General features: G+C 41.6%; 1 protein-coding gene across 1 annotated transcript; it reads right to left on the reverse strand.

The window, feature by feature from the left end:
* Positions 1 to 7,940: 7,940 nt before the first annotated feature.
* LOC133017565 (zinc finger protein 3 homolog) lies at positions 7,941 to 15,214 on the reverse strand. The gene is made up of 4 exons (XM_061083673.1): positions 14,823 to 15,214; positions 12,979 to 13,075; positions 11,511 to 11,940; positions 7,941 to 10,160 (listed from the first exon to the last, which is right to left on the reverse strand). Exons 1-4 carry the CDS (start codon positions 15,212 to 15,214, stop codon positions 8,539 to 8,541), a joined length of 2,541 nt encoding a protein of 846 aa, XP_060939656.1. The 3' UTR covers positions 7,941 to 8,538.

The raw sequence follows: 15,214 nt of genomic DNA on the forward strand, positions 1-15,214 counted from the left end.
AGCCATGGTTTACATAGAAACAAATCCCTCCGCCATTTGCTTGAGATGTGGACTCTGGCTAGAAATAGATTAAGGAATACAAAACACATGATTGAAGAAAAACCAACAGAGCCGGACTTTAGGTCTTCCCGTTGACCTCTGACCCTTACCAGTGAACAATGACAGTCCCACCGCCAGCGACAGCCTCCTGAATGAAGAGGTAGCAGTTGTCCAGAGGTCAGAGGTCACCTCATCTAAAACATTGACCCACTTCAAGCAGAAGGCACCATCAGCGGGAAGCTGAGGGGTGGGGTCGACAGAGTCCACAGACAGGACATGAGTGACAGCAGCATCAGCCAGTGTCTGCCTGTCATTGAGATCGGCCGCGGTGCCAATGTACAGACCGGGGTCCACCAGGATCATGACTGCAAAGAGAGACACAGAGAGCTCACATCTGTCTGTTGCTACCAGGAGCAAACACAATGATTTGTTATGAATCAAATCCCTCAAGATTGTTGTCATGGAAGATTCTGCCATTACACCACACTCAGGGTTCCTGCAGGTTTTAACAAGTTCAATTTTAGACTTTTTAAAACCTTTTTAAGACCACTTTGAATAGAATTTAAGACCTATTCCATGGCCATACTGGCAAAAAACTCAAGCATTTCATTGCCAGCGACTGCTTAATGTTATTGTTGTGCATTTGATAAAAAAAACATATGAAACTTAAAACTGGAAAAATGTATGAAGGAAAATTACAATTAAAGAAGAAATAAGTCACAGAATTACTTCCAAAGTAAATTTATACCCATTCAACATAAGAACAATATCTGAACATAACAGTACACAGAACGTTGTGTGTGTGTCTTTAGACCTGTTTGAGAAGGAATACAGGCGACAACTAGCTGGCCTAGCACTGAGGCAAAGACTGTATCTCTGGACCTACAGCAGCTGGAAGTCAAACAGGTCCAAAACAGTAACAAATAGAATCAGAAATAACTGAGCCTTCTAATCCATAAGGATGTTTATTTTTGTCAAACAGTTACCAAGTATGAGTTCAATAAAGGATGCTTTCTGCATTGAGAAAAAAGTATCTTCCATAAAACATGGCCAGAGAAAATGGCCACAGAAGGAAATTGAACATCCCACCCCAACACTACAAAAGCCTCTATCTTCTCAGCTCTGCTGCCTTGACCACAATCTTATTTTCAATTGTTTCAAGCTCAGCCAACTTCTCCTTGCAGCCCCTCCTTAGGATATTTGACTTGGAGATAAGCTTGGCCATCTTGCTGCCAGCCTTGCCCTCAGCCTCTTCTGCACACCTGTCTGCTTCTCTGACCAGACCTTCAGATACCTCTAGGATGGTTTTCTTTCTCTTTTTCAGTTCCTCCAGGTAGTCTTCTGAAGCTTTTCTCTCTGACCCCGTGCTTCGGACTTTTTCTTCCTTCTCTTTTGATCCAGGTGGATGCAGTACCTGGACTTGGCTGATGCCACAGAATTCAGGAGCTCCTTAGAGAGTGGAACCTTCGTAACACCTCCGTGTAACGTGGCATAGTCGCACACATGCCTCTGCGCAACAACACAAAAGCCTCTCTCCACAGAGGCTTGACCATGTGACAAGATGAGCAGCTTTTGGCAAAAAGCCCAGAGCTCAGGCTAGGGTGTCACAGGAATTTCTCAATAGTCAAGCACAAGTCATTGCAATTGTTCTTTCTGGAAGTTTAATTCTACATCTGCATATGGGCATCACCGTACAAAACCATGGCAAAGATTTCATACAATGAGCAGTGTTGGGGAGTAACGGAATACATGTAACGGCGTTACGTATTTAGAATACAAATTATGAGTAACTGTATTCCGTTACAGTTACAAATTAAATAGATGGTATTCAGAATACAGTTACATTGTTGAAATCAGTGGATTACATGACGGTACTTCTCGAGTTTATTCACTCTCTCGTAAATCCACCGGCGGCAAAGCCCCCAGGAAGCAGCTGGAGACCAGGGCTGCCGTAAGAGCGCCCGGGCCCCCGGCGGCGTGAAGGAGCCTCACCGCTACCGGCTCGGGACCGTTACAGGCCCGGGACCGAGGCTCTGAGAGAGTTCCGTCGCTACCAGAAATCTACGGAGCTGCTGATCCGCAAGCTGCCCTTCCAGCACCTGGTGAGAGAAGACCGACCTGCGCTTCCAGAGCTCCGCTGTCATGGCTCAGCAGGAGACCAGCGAGGCACGCCGGGTTCACACCGGACGCTGAAGCGACGCTGATAATATCACCCGTTGACCCAGTAGTATAAAAGCATTTAGTCACTTGTTGCTCCAACATTAACTGCAACAGCGTCCCAATTTAATTTCATCCATCTTCAAGAACTTCTCCGCTGTTTGCTCCGTTCAATGTCGGGTGTCGAGGGTAAATTACGTATTCTCCGCCCCCCCCTCTCTTTTTATCTTTATGACTGCTTGTGTGTCTGTATGGATGGGCAGAGGGGGGCATTTAATAATGTGATCGGTAAAATTGGTAAAATTAAAACTCCAGGACAACAGAAGGGGAATACAAACTATGGGATGCATACTTTATCATTTATATCATATAAAATGTCATCAATATCGTTTAAAATCATTTTTCAGTGTGTTTTATGGAGCGATACGCTCGCGTCAAGCGCAAAAAAAAAAAAACTCGACGCCGAAACGATCGTAGCACGGCGCGAGGCAGCCTTGGCGCAGGGGGGGGGGGGGGGGGGGTCCTTCAGCCTCCGGTGGGGCCGGCACAGAGGTGGAGTGGATGGGAGCCGGACATCCAGCTGGAGAGAGAGTTTAAACTGCTGCTTCTCCACTGACTATAACAACGCCGCAATCATACACTTAAAAAATGCAATACAACCCGGAAGTATTCCAAGTATTCAGAATACGTTACTCAGATTAGTTAATGTAATGGAATACGTTACAGATTACATTTTTGGGCATGTATTCTGTATTCTGTAACGGAATACGTTTTGAAAGTATCCTTCCCAACACTGACAATGAGCAATGACATACAGGATATACACCACTTTTATACATTTCAAAGCTCCTCCTGGTGAGGAACACATGTTATCGATTAACCTCTTCGATCTTTAGATCAAGTATCCTGTCTCCTACTCTGTCTCAGACCCCTTGAGTGAAACATCTGTTTTCAAGGATCTCTTATCAATGTTTTACAACCCACACACATCCCCTGTCCTGTGAAGTCATTGTTAGGTGACACTGTGTGTGAGGAAGTCGTATAACATCAGTTGCTTGAGCAACACCCTGATATCTGAGGGAATCCATTTGCTCATCTTTCTATACATCAAAGTGGTTCCTTCTATCAATCATTGCCCAAATGGTAAAATTGCCTTTGCGCAACAACACAAAAGCCTCTCTCCACAGTGGCTTGACCATGGGACAAGATGAGCAGCTTCTGGCAAAAAGCCCAGAGCTCAGGATAGGGCTTGCTGAGGAAATCACGGAAGAAGATGTCCATTCTCCTCTGTTTTGGCGGGAAGAAGAGGAACTCCTCACTCGTGCTCTCGAGGGACAGGAATGCCTCAAAATGTTGGAGAATAGTATCACCTATTACAAAACAGAAGATAAAGAAAAGTGAATTATAATAGATAATCCATTACATTATATCAACAATCAGACATGTATTGGTTATAATGGATGGTCTTATTCCTCGATGTGTTTCGGTGGCTTAAGTAAATAATCCATCAATCTGCAGCCTCAGCAGAAGTGTTTTGAATCTTTAACTGTTCAGTGTGGGTGAGTCTGTGTCACTGTGTGTGCTATTGGACAGCCCCAGTTTTCAGTTTTTTTCCCCCCAGGTATCTTTCTGGACTGATTGGGAAACTGAGACGCTGGACACTGGCCAGACAATGACACCAGTTTGATCAAGTAACAACAAATTATGATCAATAATTTTGATCATCTCATCATGAAACACTCCCTAACATCTTCATCTGTGTCTCCTCCATGTATGGCCTGACCTTTTCATCTAGAGATATTAGTCGTCTTTGTTTTTTCATTTCTATGTCTGAAACCTTTACACTAGTGGGCGAGGTCTGTAGAGGCTCTCACTCAGATATTTACGTTCACACATACAGCCCCTCTGGAGAATATCCAGTTCAGAGTTAATTTCAAGGGTGAAAGCAGCCTGGATATTACATTTGATCCTGTATGCATTTTTGATCAGCACATAACAACACTAAGAAGGCCTTTTTTCAAACATTAAGCATAAAAGTCAGTGTTTTCTGTCTATAGCAGATAGTGGGACTTTGTTACAGGCCAAATATTAAAGGTTTTTAAATGCTTCAGAAAGCTGGAATTTTAACTAAATCCAGAAAAAGGAAATAGTACAAATGTTTGCGTGTATTCCCTGGCTCCATCAGAATACAGGGCTCCTGTGTGTCTGTTAAAAAGATGTCAGCAGGCTGCAGGGCCTTTGCCTTTTCCTTTCCTGCCCTTGTCCTCATGAACAATCTCCCTGCTGACCCCCACTGTCTGACTCTGTGGAAGCTTAATCCCTAAAACTCATCTTTCAGTAAGTGGCTGGATCATTTCAGGCCTGGTATCAGTTATCATTCTCCCACGGCTCTGTCTCAGTGAATCCATTAAACCTATTACATACAGTATAGTAATGTTGTTTCTCATGACATGATCACTGTAAACCCTCTTAAAACGACTCAATCTCTGTTAACCTTTCTGGCCAGGCTCTGTGTGTGTGTGTGTGTGTGTGCTGTCAGTGCTTTGGTTCCAGATGTTTTGAATCTGTCCCAGCCTCCTCCTCTCGCCCTCTGTGATTTTGTTTCCTCCTACTAGATGTGTCCTCTTTGCAAATTTTCATTATGCACCCAAACAAAATCAAGCCTAAAACGTTGACTTAAAGGAGTCACTCTCAAATTATTCGATTTTTTCCCACTGACTCAAAATGATAGAAAACACTTCATCATATGTGACACTTTACATTAAACTAAAACATGTAATAAAGCTGGGAATTTAATATGTAATTGAAATACATATAGCTACCACTTTAGACTCAGTTCTTTTTGAATGTCTGATCTGTTCCCTGGGAATCTTTTCAAAATGCATTCAGGCTTGCAGCCGTCATTGAATCCTGGAGGAACATCTCTCTGTGAGGAAGAAAACTGGAAGTCCTCTGTTGGGTTCAGTTGATTTTGTGTATGTTATGAGATGTGGATGTTGCAGGATGTAGTAACTTATGGTTCAATTTACAGTTATGTCAGGTTTTCTGTGTTTAGAGTGGTATGTTTGAATAGTATGTTGTTCCGGTGGTGGAAACAACAGAGATCCAATCAGCTCCTTGCTTTAACTCTGCTTTTAATGACAGAGAGAGTTTTACATTCATCCTGCATTGTAAGTCTCAGAAAGCAAGAAAATTAGGTTATTTTATGATACATTCTACATGGTCTTTATTTGTACAAAGTTTCAATGAACCAAAATGGTACATGATTGGTCACAGGACTCGTAGTATTTGAGTTATATGAATTAAAAATACTTCTGCTGTCTGCAGTAAGAATACAGACAGTACTGTATTAATAACACAAATGCTTAAAACTGTCATGCTTCTTACCAATAAATAAAAAAGTGAACCTAACACAAATCATAAAGAGGATTGAATGGTTTCAAACCCTGCAGTGTTGTGAGGTCTGTGAGCTAGAAAAGGTCAGGGGGAAAAGAAGAGGGAAAGAAAGAGGGCAGACCAGAAATTCAACAACGTTACTAATTTAGAACCTTGTCACTAAAAAACTAAAAAAACTAATTTAGGCACAACTGACATCTGCATCACTCCACTAACATTTAATTACTGTAAAAATCCAATGTCAACTTTATTAGCAGACGCACAACTACACACACCGAGAGCACTGGCCGACTAACCCGCCTCTGTGACTGCAAACACACCCATTCATTCAAATCAAAGACATATTGGCCAAAGTGTTTTGTTTAAAAGCACTTAACCAAAGTTTTTCTAAGTCCTGCTCTTCATTCGATACTCGTGCACGCCAGGAGAGAGGAGGATGATACTTTTATAGACAAGTTGAAGTAAGTGGAGACAGGACAAACAAAGGAGTTCTTTAACCAGCAGATGTGTCTTGGTCTAGTGGAAGATTATTTTCATTTAAAACATTGTTTCACATTGGCTCATGTTGTGCAACAAGAAACAAGGAAGGCAACAAAGTTCTGCAGTTAAAGTATTTATTCTACAAAGTAAACTAGCCTTAAAGCTGAACGTGGTAACCAGTTCTGTGGGTGGGTGCATAGAAGTAAGAGTCACGCAAATGCCAAGCTGGGATGTACATGTGGAGGTAGACCCGGTGAAGGAGAGAGAGCCAGAGCCCAGTCTGCAGACCTCTGACATATTGGTCAGCCCAGGTGTGCCATATCCCTGCTGACCACTAAGGTCTGACTCCGCCTACAGGAGCCTGAAACACAAACACAAGCACAACCCCACAGCAGACAGCTCCAGGGTTGTCACACCATTTTAAATTCAGCGTTTAAAATAAGTCACAGAATGGCATCAGCGGTATATGAGCTGGAGACATTCAACTGATCTGGTTAGCGGTGGGTACACCTGACATAAACATTTGATTAGGATAGACTATATGTCCCAAAAGTGATTGACAGGTTGTTTGATTGATGACTTGATGACAATTGACCCTGTTTCTGTGTCTTTAGACTGATGGAGGGCGCCGGAGTGCCAGAAGAACATCCACACAGACATGGAGGGACCTTGAAAACTCCACACAGAAAGACCCAAGCCAAACCAGGATTTTAACCAAGAACCTTCTTGCTCTGTGTGTGTGTGTGTGTGTGTGTGTGTGTGTGTATGTATGTGTGTGTATGTGTGTGTGTTTTCCGTCTCTGTCCTTCTTCACTAAAACTGATAATCACATGTATTAAGTTATTAAACGGTGATGACAGATCATGACTCAAGATCGTTCCGTCACTTTAACCCTGATGTCCTGACTGTGCGCTTCACGTTATGTCTTGTGTTGTGTGAAGCAGGGGAATGTGTGCACACGCTGTTTAAACATTTGTCTCTGTTCATATGGTTTATTTCAGTTTCAGCAAAGAGTCCTCACAATAGAAAAGAAATCTTAAATTGTTGCCAAATCCACAAATGTTGCATCGTTTATGATAAGATTTCTCATCGGTTCACATACCCTTATTTATCTTGATGCTGCCTGCATCTCTTTCACGTTAAAAGTCCTCCTCTGACCTCACTTTGTTGGAAAGTTTGGCCTCAAGTTGCTGTGAAAGATGCAGATGTTTTTAATCTCAACTGAGCTGCCATCTTGTGGAGCACATCTGGTATTACAAAAGATATTAGATTGGGCAACACAATATATAGCACAGCTTATTTCCAGCTTTTTAACAACTGTTGTAACTTCCCTCAATATATCAACTGAAAACAACTGTGTATTACAGCGTATATGATTGATCAACAATAGAAAACATTAATAGCCTTGAATTCATGTGATTTGTCAGTGAAAATTTGTATTTTTTAACATCTGTGATTTATTATGCATAATACAATTTCACATTTAATTTTTCATTTTCTTCTGCTATTTACAGATATTTTTATTTAAATGTGTGTATAGCAAAACATTCACATCAAACGCACACATTAAAAAAAATTGTTGTATAAAACAGTTCAATATATATATATACACAAAATAAAGCTAATTTCTCACCATCACATCTGAATGTGTTGTTTCACAGTTTAGACCTTTCACTTGCGAAACGTATTTTGATTTCTTGTGCATTCCCTTTAATCTAAAAAGCTCTCAGCAGCATCTCCATAGATCCCTATACAAACACAAGGAGTCTAGACTATTCAGTCTGACATTAGAATTAGAAATATTAGAATATCCTTGATGAATAAACACAATAAAATTGACTGTTAATAAAACTTGGTCTTGAATAAATTTGAAACATTTGGCCCAGAATATATTTAACCAGGTCAGTAAAGTGAGGTGTTATGATTTAGATGAACTTTTAGGTTTCTATTGTATGAGGTTAGTGTGTGTGTGTGTGTCTCTCTTAAACTCTGGAGTGAATAGTAGAGTAGAGTGTTGGTGTCCATAGAGAAAAAGTAAAGTGAGCTCAGGTCAGTGAGTGTGGAGGACGACACTCAGACTCTGACACGATACAAACCAACCGCTGCTTTTGTTCTGATCCTGAAACAGCATCGCTAATAATTTATCATTAGACAGAAACCCTGGAATCACACTTGTGACGCTTCAAGTCGACATTTACAGCCTCGTTCACATCAACGAGTTCACCTCTCGCATGTGTGGGTGAGTGAGTGAGTGGGGGCGGGGCCTGTTCGTGTGTGTGCAATGCTTCTTTCCAAAAACTGTTGAACTGATAAAAACAGGTGAAGGAGGGACTCTTAATTCTCTATTTACAACAGTGAACTATGAATATGTATAACATGAATAGCTGCTAATCAATCCTAATAAATCTTTTGTTACAAACAATGCAACTGAATCCCTGCTCTCCTCTATGAATCCTCATATAATAGTTAAATTGGACTTTCGGCTAAATCATTTACCACACTCAGAGCAACCAATGGTTTCTGTCCTGTATGAATCCTCATATGACTCTTTAAACTGGACTGAAGGCTAAATGTTTTAGCACACTCAGAGCAACTAAATGGTTTCTCTCCTGTATGAATCCCAATATGTACATTCAGCTGGTTCTTAAGTCTAAATCTTTCTGCACATTGAGTGCAACTAAAGGGTTTCTCTCCTGTATGAATCCTCATATGTACATTCAGCTGGTTCTTACGTCTGAATCTTTCTGCACACTCATTGCAACCAAATGGTTTCTCTCCAGTATGAGCTGCCATGTGTGAATTTAACTCAGATTTCTGTTTAAATGCTTTATCACACTGAGAGCAACAAAAGGGGTTCTCTCCTGTATGTACTCTCATGTGTGTCTTTAAAACGGTCGTACGGGTAAATCTTTTACCACACTCGGAGCAACTAAATGGTTTGTCTCCTGTATGAATCATCATATGTTCATTCAGCTGTTGGTTATATCTAAATGTTTTACCACATTCAGAACAACTATATGGTTTTTCTCTTGTGTGACTCATCATATGTAACTTTAAAGAATTTTCATGGTAACATCTATAACCACACTTGGAGCAACTAAGTGGTTTCTCTAAAGTATGAGTCTTCATATGTGCAGTTAGCTGGTGCTTTAGTCTAGATCTATAACCACACTCAGAACAACTAAATGGTTTCTCTCCTGTATGAATTGTCAAGTGTACCGCCAGCACTTCCTTTCGTCTAAAACTTTTGTCACACTCAGAGCAACTAAATGATTTCTCTTCTGTATGAATTGGCATATGTAGAGTTAGCTGGGACTTTTCAATAAATCTTTTACCACACTCAGCGCAACTAAATGGTTTCTCTCCTGTATGAATTGGCATATGTCTCTTCAGCGTGAACTTCAGTCTAAAAGTTTTGCCACACTCAGTGCAACTAAATGGTTTCTCTCCTGTATGAATTGTCATATGTTGAGTTAGCTGGGACTTTAATTTAAATCTGTAACCACACTCAGAGCAACTAAATGGTTTGTTATCAGTTTTACATCTCGTATCACTTAAAGGCTGTTTGTCGTTTTTTATATTCAAACCAGACTGAAGCTCCCTGGTCTCCATCCCATCATCTTCACTATCTTCGGTCCCAGAAGAGTCTTCAGTCTTGTCCTCAGGACCTGGTTGTAAATATCCCTCAGGCTCTCTGGTCTCCAACCAATCATCTTCACTGTCTTCAGTCTCAGAAGAGTCTTCAGTCTTGTCCTCAGGACCTGGTTGTAAATATCCATCAGGACCTGAGCTCCTGGCTGGTTCTGGTTTTCCACAGTCCGCTCTGTTCTCCTCATTTTGACTCTGATGAAGCTGTGACGACTGAGGTTTCTCTTCGTCTTCTTCACTCTTCACAGCGAAAGGAGTCAATGTGAACTTGATATCAGCCTCCTCCAGGTGTTGAAGCTGCACTCCCTCCTGGTTGGACCAAGGTTCCTCCTGTTCCTCTTTAATGTGGGGGGGCTCTGGGTCCTCTTGGTCTGCGAGAGGGCTCCACTGCTGCTGCTCAGGAGGAACCTCTTCTTTACTCAGCACCGGTTGCAGGAAGTCTGCATGAAGAGTAGAGAGGTTTGGTTTTATTTGGTCTCAAATAGTGTCACAGTACAAAACATGTTGATACAGATACTTTATTGATACTTTTACAAAAAAAGGGAGTGGCTCTATCTGAGCAGCACCAGACTTCTGTAGTTTGATACTATGATATGCAGGTTGTGATGCTACAGTTGTGTGCAGGTTAATCCTGGGTTGAAAGATGACAGAACTACAGTGTCATGGTCATTATTTCATGATCAATACATTTGTTTATCTGTTGAGTGTTTTTTTGTTTGCATTTATGCATATAGGTGTTTTTTGACAATTGATAAGTAGCCTTCATTTAGTGGTATTATGTTTTTATGATGTACTGGTATTGGCACTGTAGGTTTTCCTGCATCGTGTGAAAGAAAAGTGTTGAACCCACAGGAAATATGAGATTCTTATTTAAACCTGGGGAACACTGGCTGTGGAACAGCTTGCTTATGTTAACTGAGTAGAGCGGTCACCCTGGCTGCTCTTCTAGAGATTCATGCTCTCGCCCACTTTTTTCACATTCTAAGCAGTTTAGTAGAATATACAAACAAAATCTTTAAGCACAGCTTCAATGTTACTATGTCAAATATGACATTGAGCACAACTGCTAAATGAAAACTGAAAACACAGCTTTCAGACATTACTCCCGCTTCAAGCAGACAAATAGGTCAATGTTCAGTCGGTGGACAATCCATGAATACAGTTTTCACTGAGTTTATTTACTCACATTAATAAATGAAAATATTTAATTTCTGCTACAACTTTTACTTCTGTTTAAATAGTTTTTTCTATTTGTCGCTGCCTTTTATTAAGTCACATCTGAGGCCTTGCATTCATTCATTGTCTCTGTAACTTTTGTTCTATCTTGTTTCATTGTACTTTTTATTTTCTATTCTCTGAACTGCAAAACGTTTTTTAATTTGACCTGACTGTTTATATTTGTGTCTCTTACACTTTGTCTTAATGGTTTTAAAGATCTTAGTCAAATTCAGATCAACTTCTTGAAGCTGTTAGTGACGAGTTGCTCTTCTCACATTAAATACATTTCAGAGCCACAACTGTTTGTGTCTTTCGAAGAAAAGCAAGCTCCACTAGCTCAGCTACCAGAGAGCAGCTTAGCTCCACTAGCTCAGCTACCAGAGAGCAGCTTAGCTCCACTAGCTCAGCTAGCAGAGAGCAGCTTAGCTCCACTAGCTCAGCTAGCAGAGAGCAGCTTAGCTCCACTAGCTCAGCTAGCAGAGAGCAGCTTAGCTCCACTAGCTCAGCTACCAGAGAGCAGCTTAGCTCCACTAGCTCAGCTAGCTTTCCGGCTCCAGGGAGCAGGGACTAACCTGCTCTGTGCAGCCTTGTTTCGGGCTTCATCACGGCATCGAGCAGCCTCCTCTGGCGGCAGATCTCCCGCTCGGACCGCTCCAGTCTGTCTTCGTACTCTTCCACGGTTTCCTCGAACACAGCGGTGATCTCCTCCGCTGCCGCCGTCAGCCGCTCGGTGAGCATCGCTCTCAGCTCCGGGACTGGAGACGTTTCTTCCTCTTTCTCCAGCTGCAGCAGAAAGTCTTCAGCGGCAGCGCTGATCCGCTCATGTACCGACACCCGCAGCAGCTGCACGGCGGACATGTTCCTCCTCTCTGCAGACTTTGAGTCTCGAGTGAGCGGAAACAACCCGGGCTGAACCACGATTCCAATGCTGAAGTGCAAACGCTGTGGCCTAGTGGTGGAGGGATCGATCCAAGTATCGATAATATCGATACCAACGTTGGTCTTGATATTGATCAACACCAGTGTAATGAGATCGAGACTCTAGTTTCACTCTCTCTCCTGTCTGCACTGCTCCAGCTGTCTGTGTGAGTTCCGCTGCTTTCAAGAGCCGCTCCAGTCACAGCGCGCCCACTTTGCTCCCCCCCCCCCAGAAACGGAGAGAGGAGGTGAGAACCCCCCCACCCCCTGTCCCCGACAGACCCCCACCCCCGACCCAGGGGCAGAGACCTTTCAGTCTGCCAGAGAATATCCATATGGATTTTAGTGGTGAAAGTATTATTTTAGACATCTTCGGCTAATATACATTTTCAAAGTGTAAGTGGTCATTTGTTACTGTAGCCAACTCAAAAAGTATAAATGATGCTCAGACCTTGACATAAAACATTTATCCCATTGGTACGTGTTATTTAAATGAATTACATCATACTGGAATTGAAACAAATATACTGAATGATTGTGAAGGACCTGCAACATCTTTCTGTGGTGGAAGATGACGGCTTTAGGAATGTTGTGAGGACACTTGACCCACTGTACGAAATTCTTTGATGGAGGGGAAACTACCAGCTCTTTATGAAGACTGCTGCTCTAAGGTCAGAAAGGGATTGAGTGGTGTGGACAATGTTGTGCTTTCAACTGACATGTGGACATCAAGAGCCACAGAGGCATACTCTTTGTGATATATATATATTTTACATTTAAATCAATTTACATACATACATGAACCTTCCCCCACACTGAACATATGGCAGTATATAAAATAACAATAAATAATACAAATATCACTTGAAAATAAATAAATGGATAAGATATAATTAAAACACAAATTCAAGGACAATAATTACAATGAAAATACTGATTTTGTTTAAATAAATAAATGAATGAAAATAATGTATGTAGATTCCTCACAACAGATTAGTCACTTCACATTTCCAATGCCTCTTCAATGTCACAATTTTTTACATATTCCAAAACTATCTCCCAGATGTTGTAAATTTAGAACCTTTCTTCCCAACAATACATTTTCGTTTCTCAAGAGCCAACCTTGATGTTAAGTTTTTCAACCAGTGGCCTAGAGAGAGGCAACGAACATTCCTCCAACACAGAGCGATTGAGCACAGTCATGTCAGGACCGGAGGATCTGTAAATTTCCATAACAGGACAGTTAGATTCAGTAAATTTCCATGACACAAACGTCATTAGAGTGTTGTCCTCATAGAGATATAGTAGTTTAACTATGCCCTTGATTAACCATGCTTTAAACCCCATGTCATTGGGAACACTGGGAAATCTCCCAGATATTTATTCACTTCATGCCAGACAACAATGGTGATTTTCACAAAGGGTTTAACTGTGTTTTTTCTTAATTTCTTAAGGGGAGGAGAGTATACAAATCTATCGGGCCTCAAACCCTTTGAACACAACATTTCATTCGTAACCAGGTCTGAGCTTCCTCTTTAGAAACCCAAAATATTGCAGCCCTCAATTGTGCAGACCAGTAGTACCACTGTATATTTGGTAGTTGTAACCCTCCCCTATCATAAGGCAAATATAAAAGAGAGAGTCTATGTCTTGGCGCCCTGTTGTTCCAAATAAAGTTTGAAAGGAGCTCACTTCAGGAAAAAATGAAGGTGGAGAAGCAAATGGGATTGATTGAAAAATGTATAGACATTTAGGCAATATATTCATTTAAATTACAGTTATTCTTCCCAGTTTAGACAGACGCAATGTTGTCCATCTTTGGACCTCTTCTGACAGGTTAGCTAACATGGGCTCATAATTAGTTGCACTAAGGGTGTTGAGCTTTGCTGTTATTCTTATACCCAGATATTTAAAACCGTCTACAGCGTTTACAAATGGGTAGGATACCAATGGTTTTCTTCTCTCTTGTTCATTTAGAAACATCAACTTTAAGTGGGATGTTATTGATTTAACAAGATCTGATAAAAACACAATGGTTTCCTCATACACTGCTATATGATGTTCCAGATCTCCTGTCTTAATACCACAAATTGAAGGGTGTTATCTTATTAAGAAGATGTACTGCAGCAAGCAAGGGGCACATAAGGGGCTTTTGCACTTGGATGTACCTGCGTGTCTCTGAAAACGCAGAACCATGTGCCGGCGCTCCAAATACAAGCGACAGCTATTTTGGAGAACTTCTACCTCTCTGTTAATCTAAATGAAAAATATCAGCCCTAATGAGAAAAGTAAACATCGTAATAAAAGGATTGTGTATGTGTGTGTGTGTGTGTGTGTGTGTGTGTGTGTGTGTGTGTGTGTGTGTGTGTGTGTGTGTGTGTGTGTGTGTGTGTGTGTGTGTGTGTGTGTGTGTGTGTGTGTGTGTGTGTGTGTGTGAGAGTGTACCTGTCCATCTATCACCCCCAATAAAGCTTTTTCCATCCTCTGCACTGAAGGATGAAGTAAGATGTACACTGGATGTATCCTAGACAACACATTTTATTTTGTTATTACACCTTCCCAATCTGACACTATTAAGTGAAAAACTGACTTACATTGATTTACAATAGATTTTTCAAATCTTATTGTTATATTTCATATTTTTGACAGTTTGGACTCTGCTCAGGTGGAAATTTACGTTTAGACTTCGTAAACAGTTATCTTGCACACTAGTCTTTTGTGAATGATCAAGAGTCACTGTTGTCTCTTTCCTGAGGCTACATTCACACTCATTCATCTTCTTTTTTAAACGTATTTGTGTGGTCATTAATGTAAATCTCAGTTCTAGCTGCATATCAGAAACAACTTCCGTCCATATCAACTTGCACATCACATGACGATCAATGCACACTGGTCGCGTGTATATGGGGGTCATGTCGTGTTCTTTGATCCCAAATATGAGAAGAGCCGGCAGGTGGGCTACAGACCTGATGGCTCTATAGGCAAACTGCAGTGGGTCGAGGAGGTGGGTGGTGATGGCCTCGAGGTGGGTCAGCACGAGGCGCTCAAAGGTCTTAATTACTACAGAGGTCAGGGCGACTGGTCTGTATTCAATAAGGCTTGTGATCCACTGCTTATTGGGAACAGGGATGATGGTGCATGTTTTGAAGCAGGCAGGTACCACGCATTCAGCCAGTGAGGTTTTGAAGAGGTCTGTGAACACTGGAGACAGCTGGTCCGCACAGTACCTTAGTGTGGAGGGGGAGACAGCGTCTGGATCAGCTGCCTTGCCGGGGTTCAGTCTCTTCAGTAGTTTGTTGGCATCTCTCTCCTGAATGGAGATAGGTGTGATGGGGGGGAGGTGGCAGTCTGGGACCAT

This window comes from Limanda limanda, chromosome 13 (genome assembly GCF_963576545.1).
Source record: "Limanda limanda chromosome 13, fLimLim1.1, whole genome shotgun sequence".
Taxonomy (NCBI): domain Eukaryota; kingdom Metazoa; phylum Chordata; class Actinopteri; order Pleuronectiformes; family Pleuronectidae; genus Limanda; species Limanda limanda.

Excerpts from the sequence above, each read along its gene's own strand:
- LOC133017565 (XM_061083673.1), bottom strand. The coding sequence starts at position 15,214 with ATGGTCCCAGACTGCCACCTCCCCCCCATCACACCTATCTCCATTCAG. Across the intron at positions 11,941-12,978 it reads TTGAAAAACTTAACATCAAG|ACCAACGTTGGTATCGATAT; the intron begins GTTGGCTCTTGA and ends ATCAATATCAAG. Across the intron at positions 10,161-11,510 it reads AACAAGGCTGCACAGAGCAG|ACTTCCTGCAACCGGTGCTG; the intron begins GTTAGTCCCTGC and ends CTCTTCATGCAG.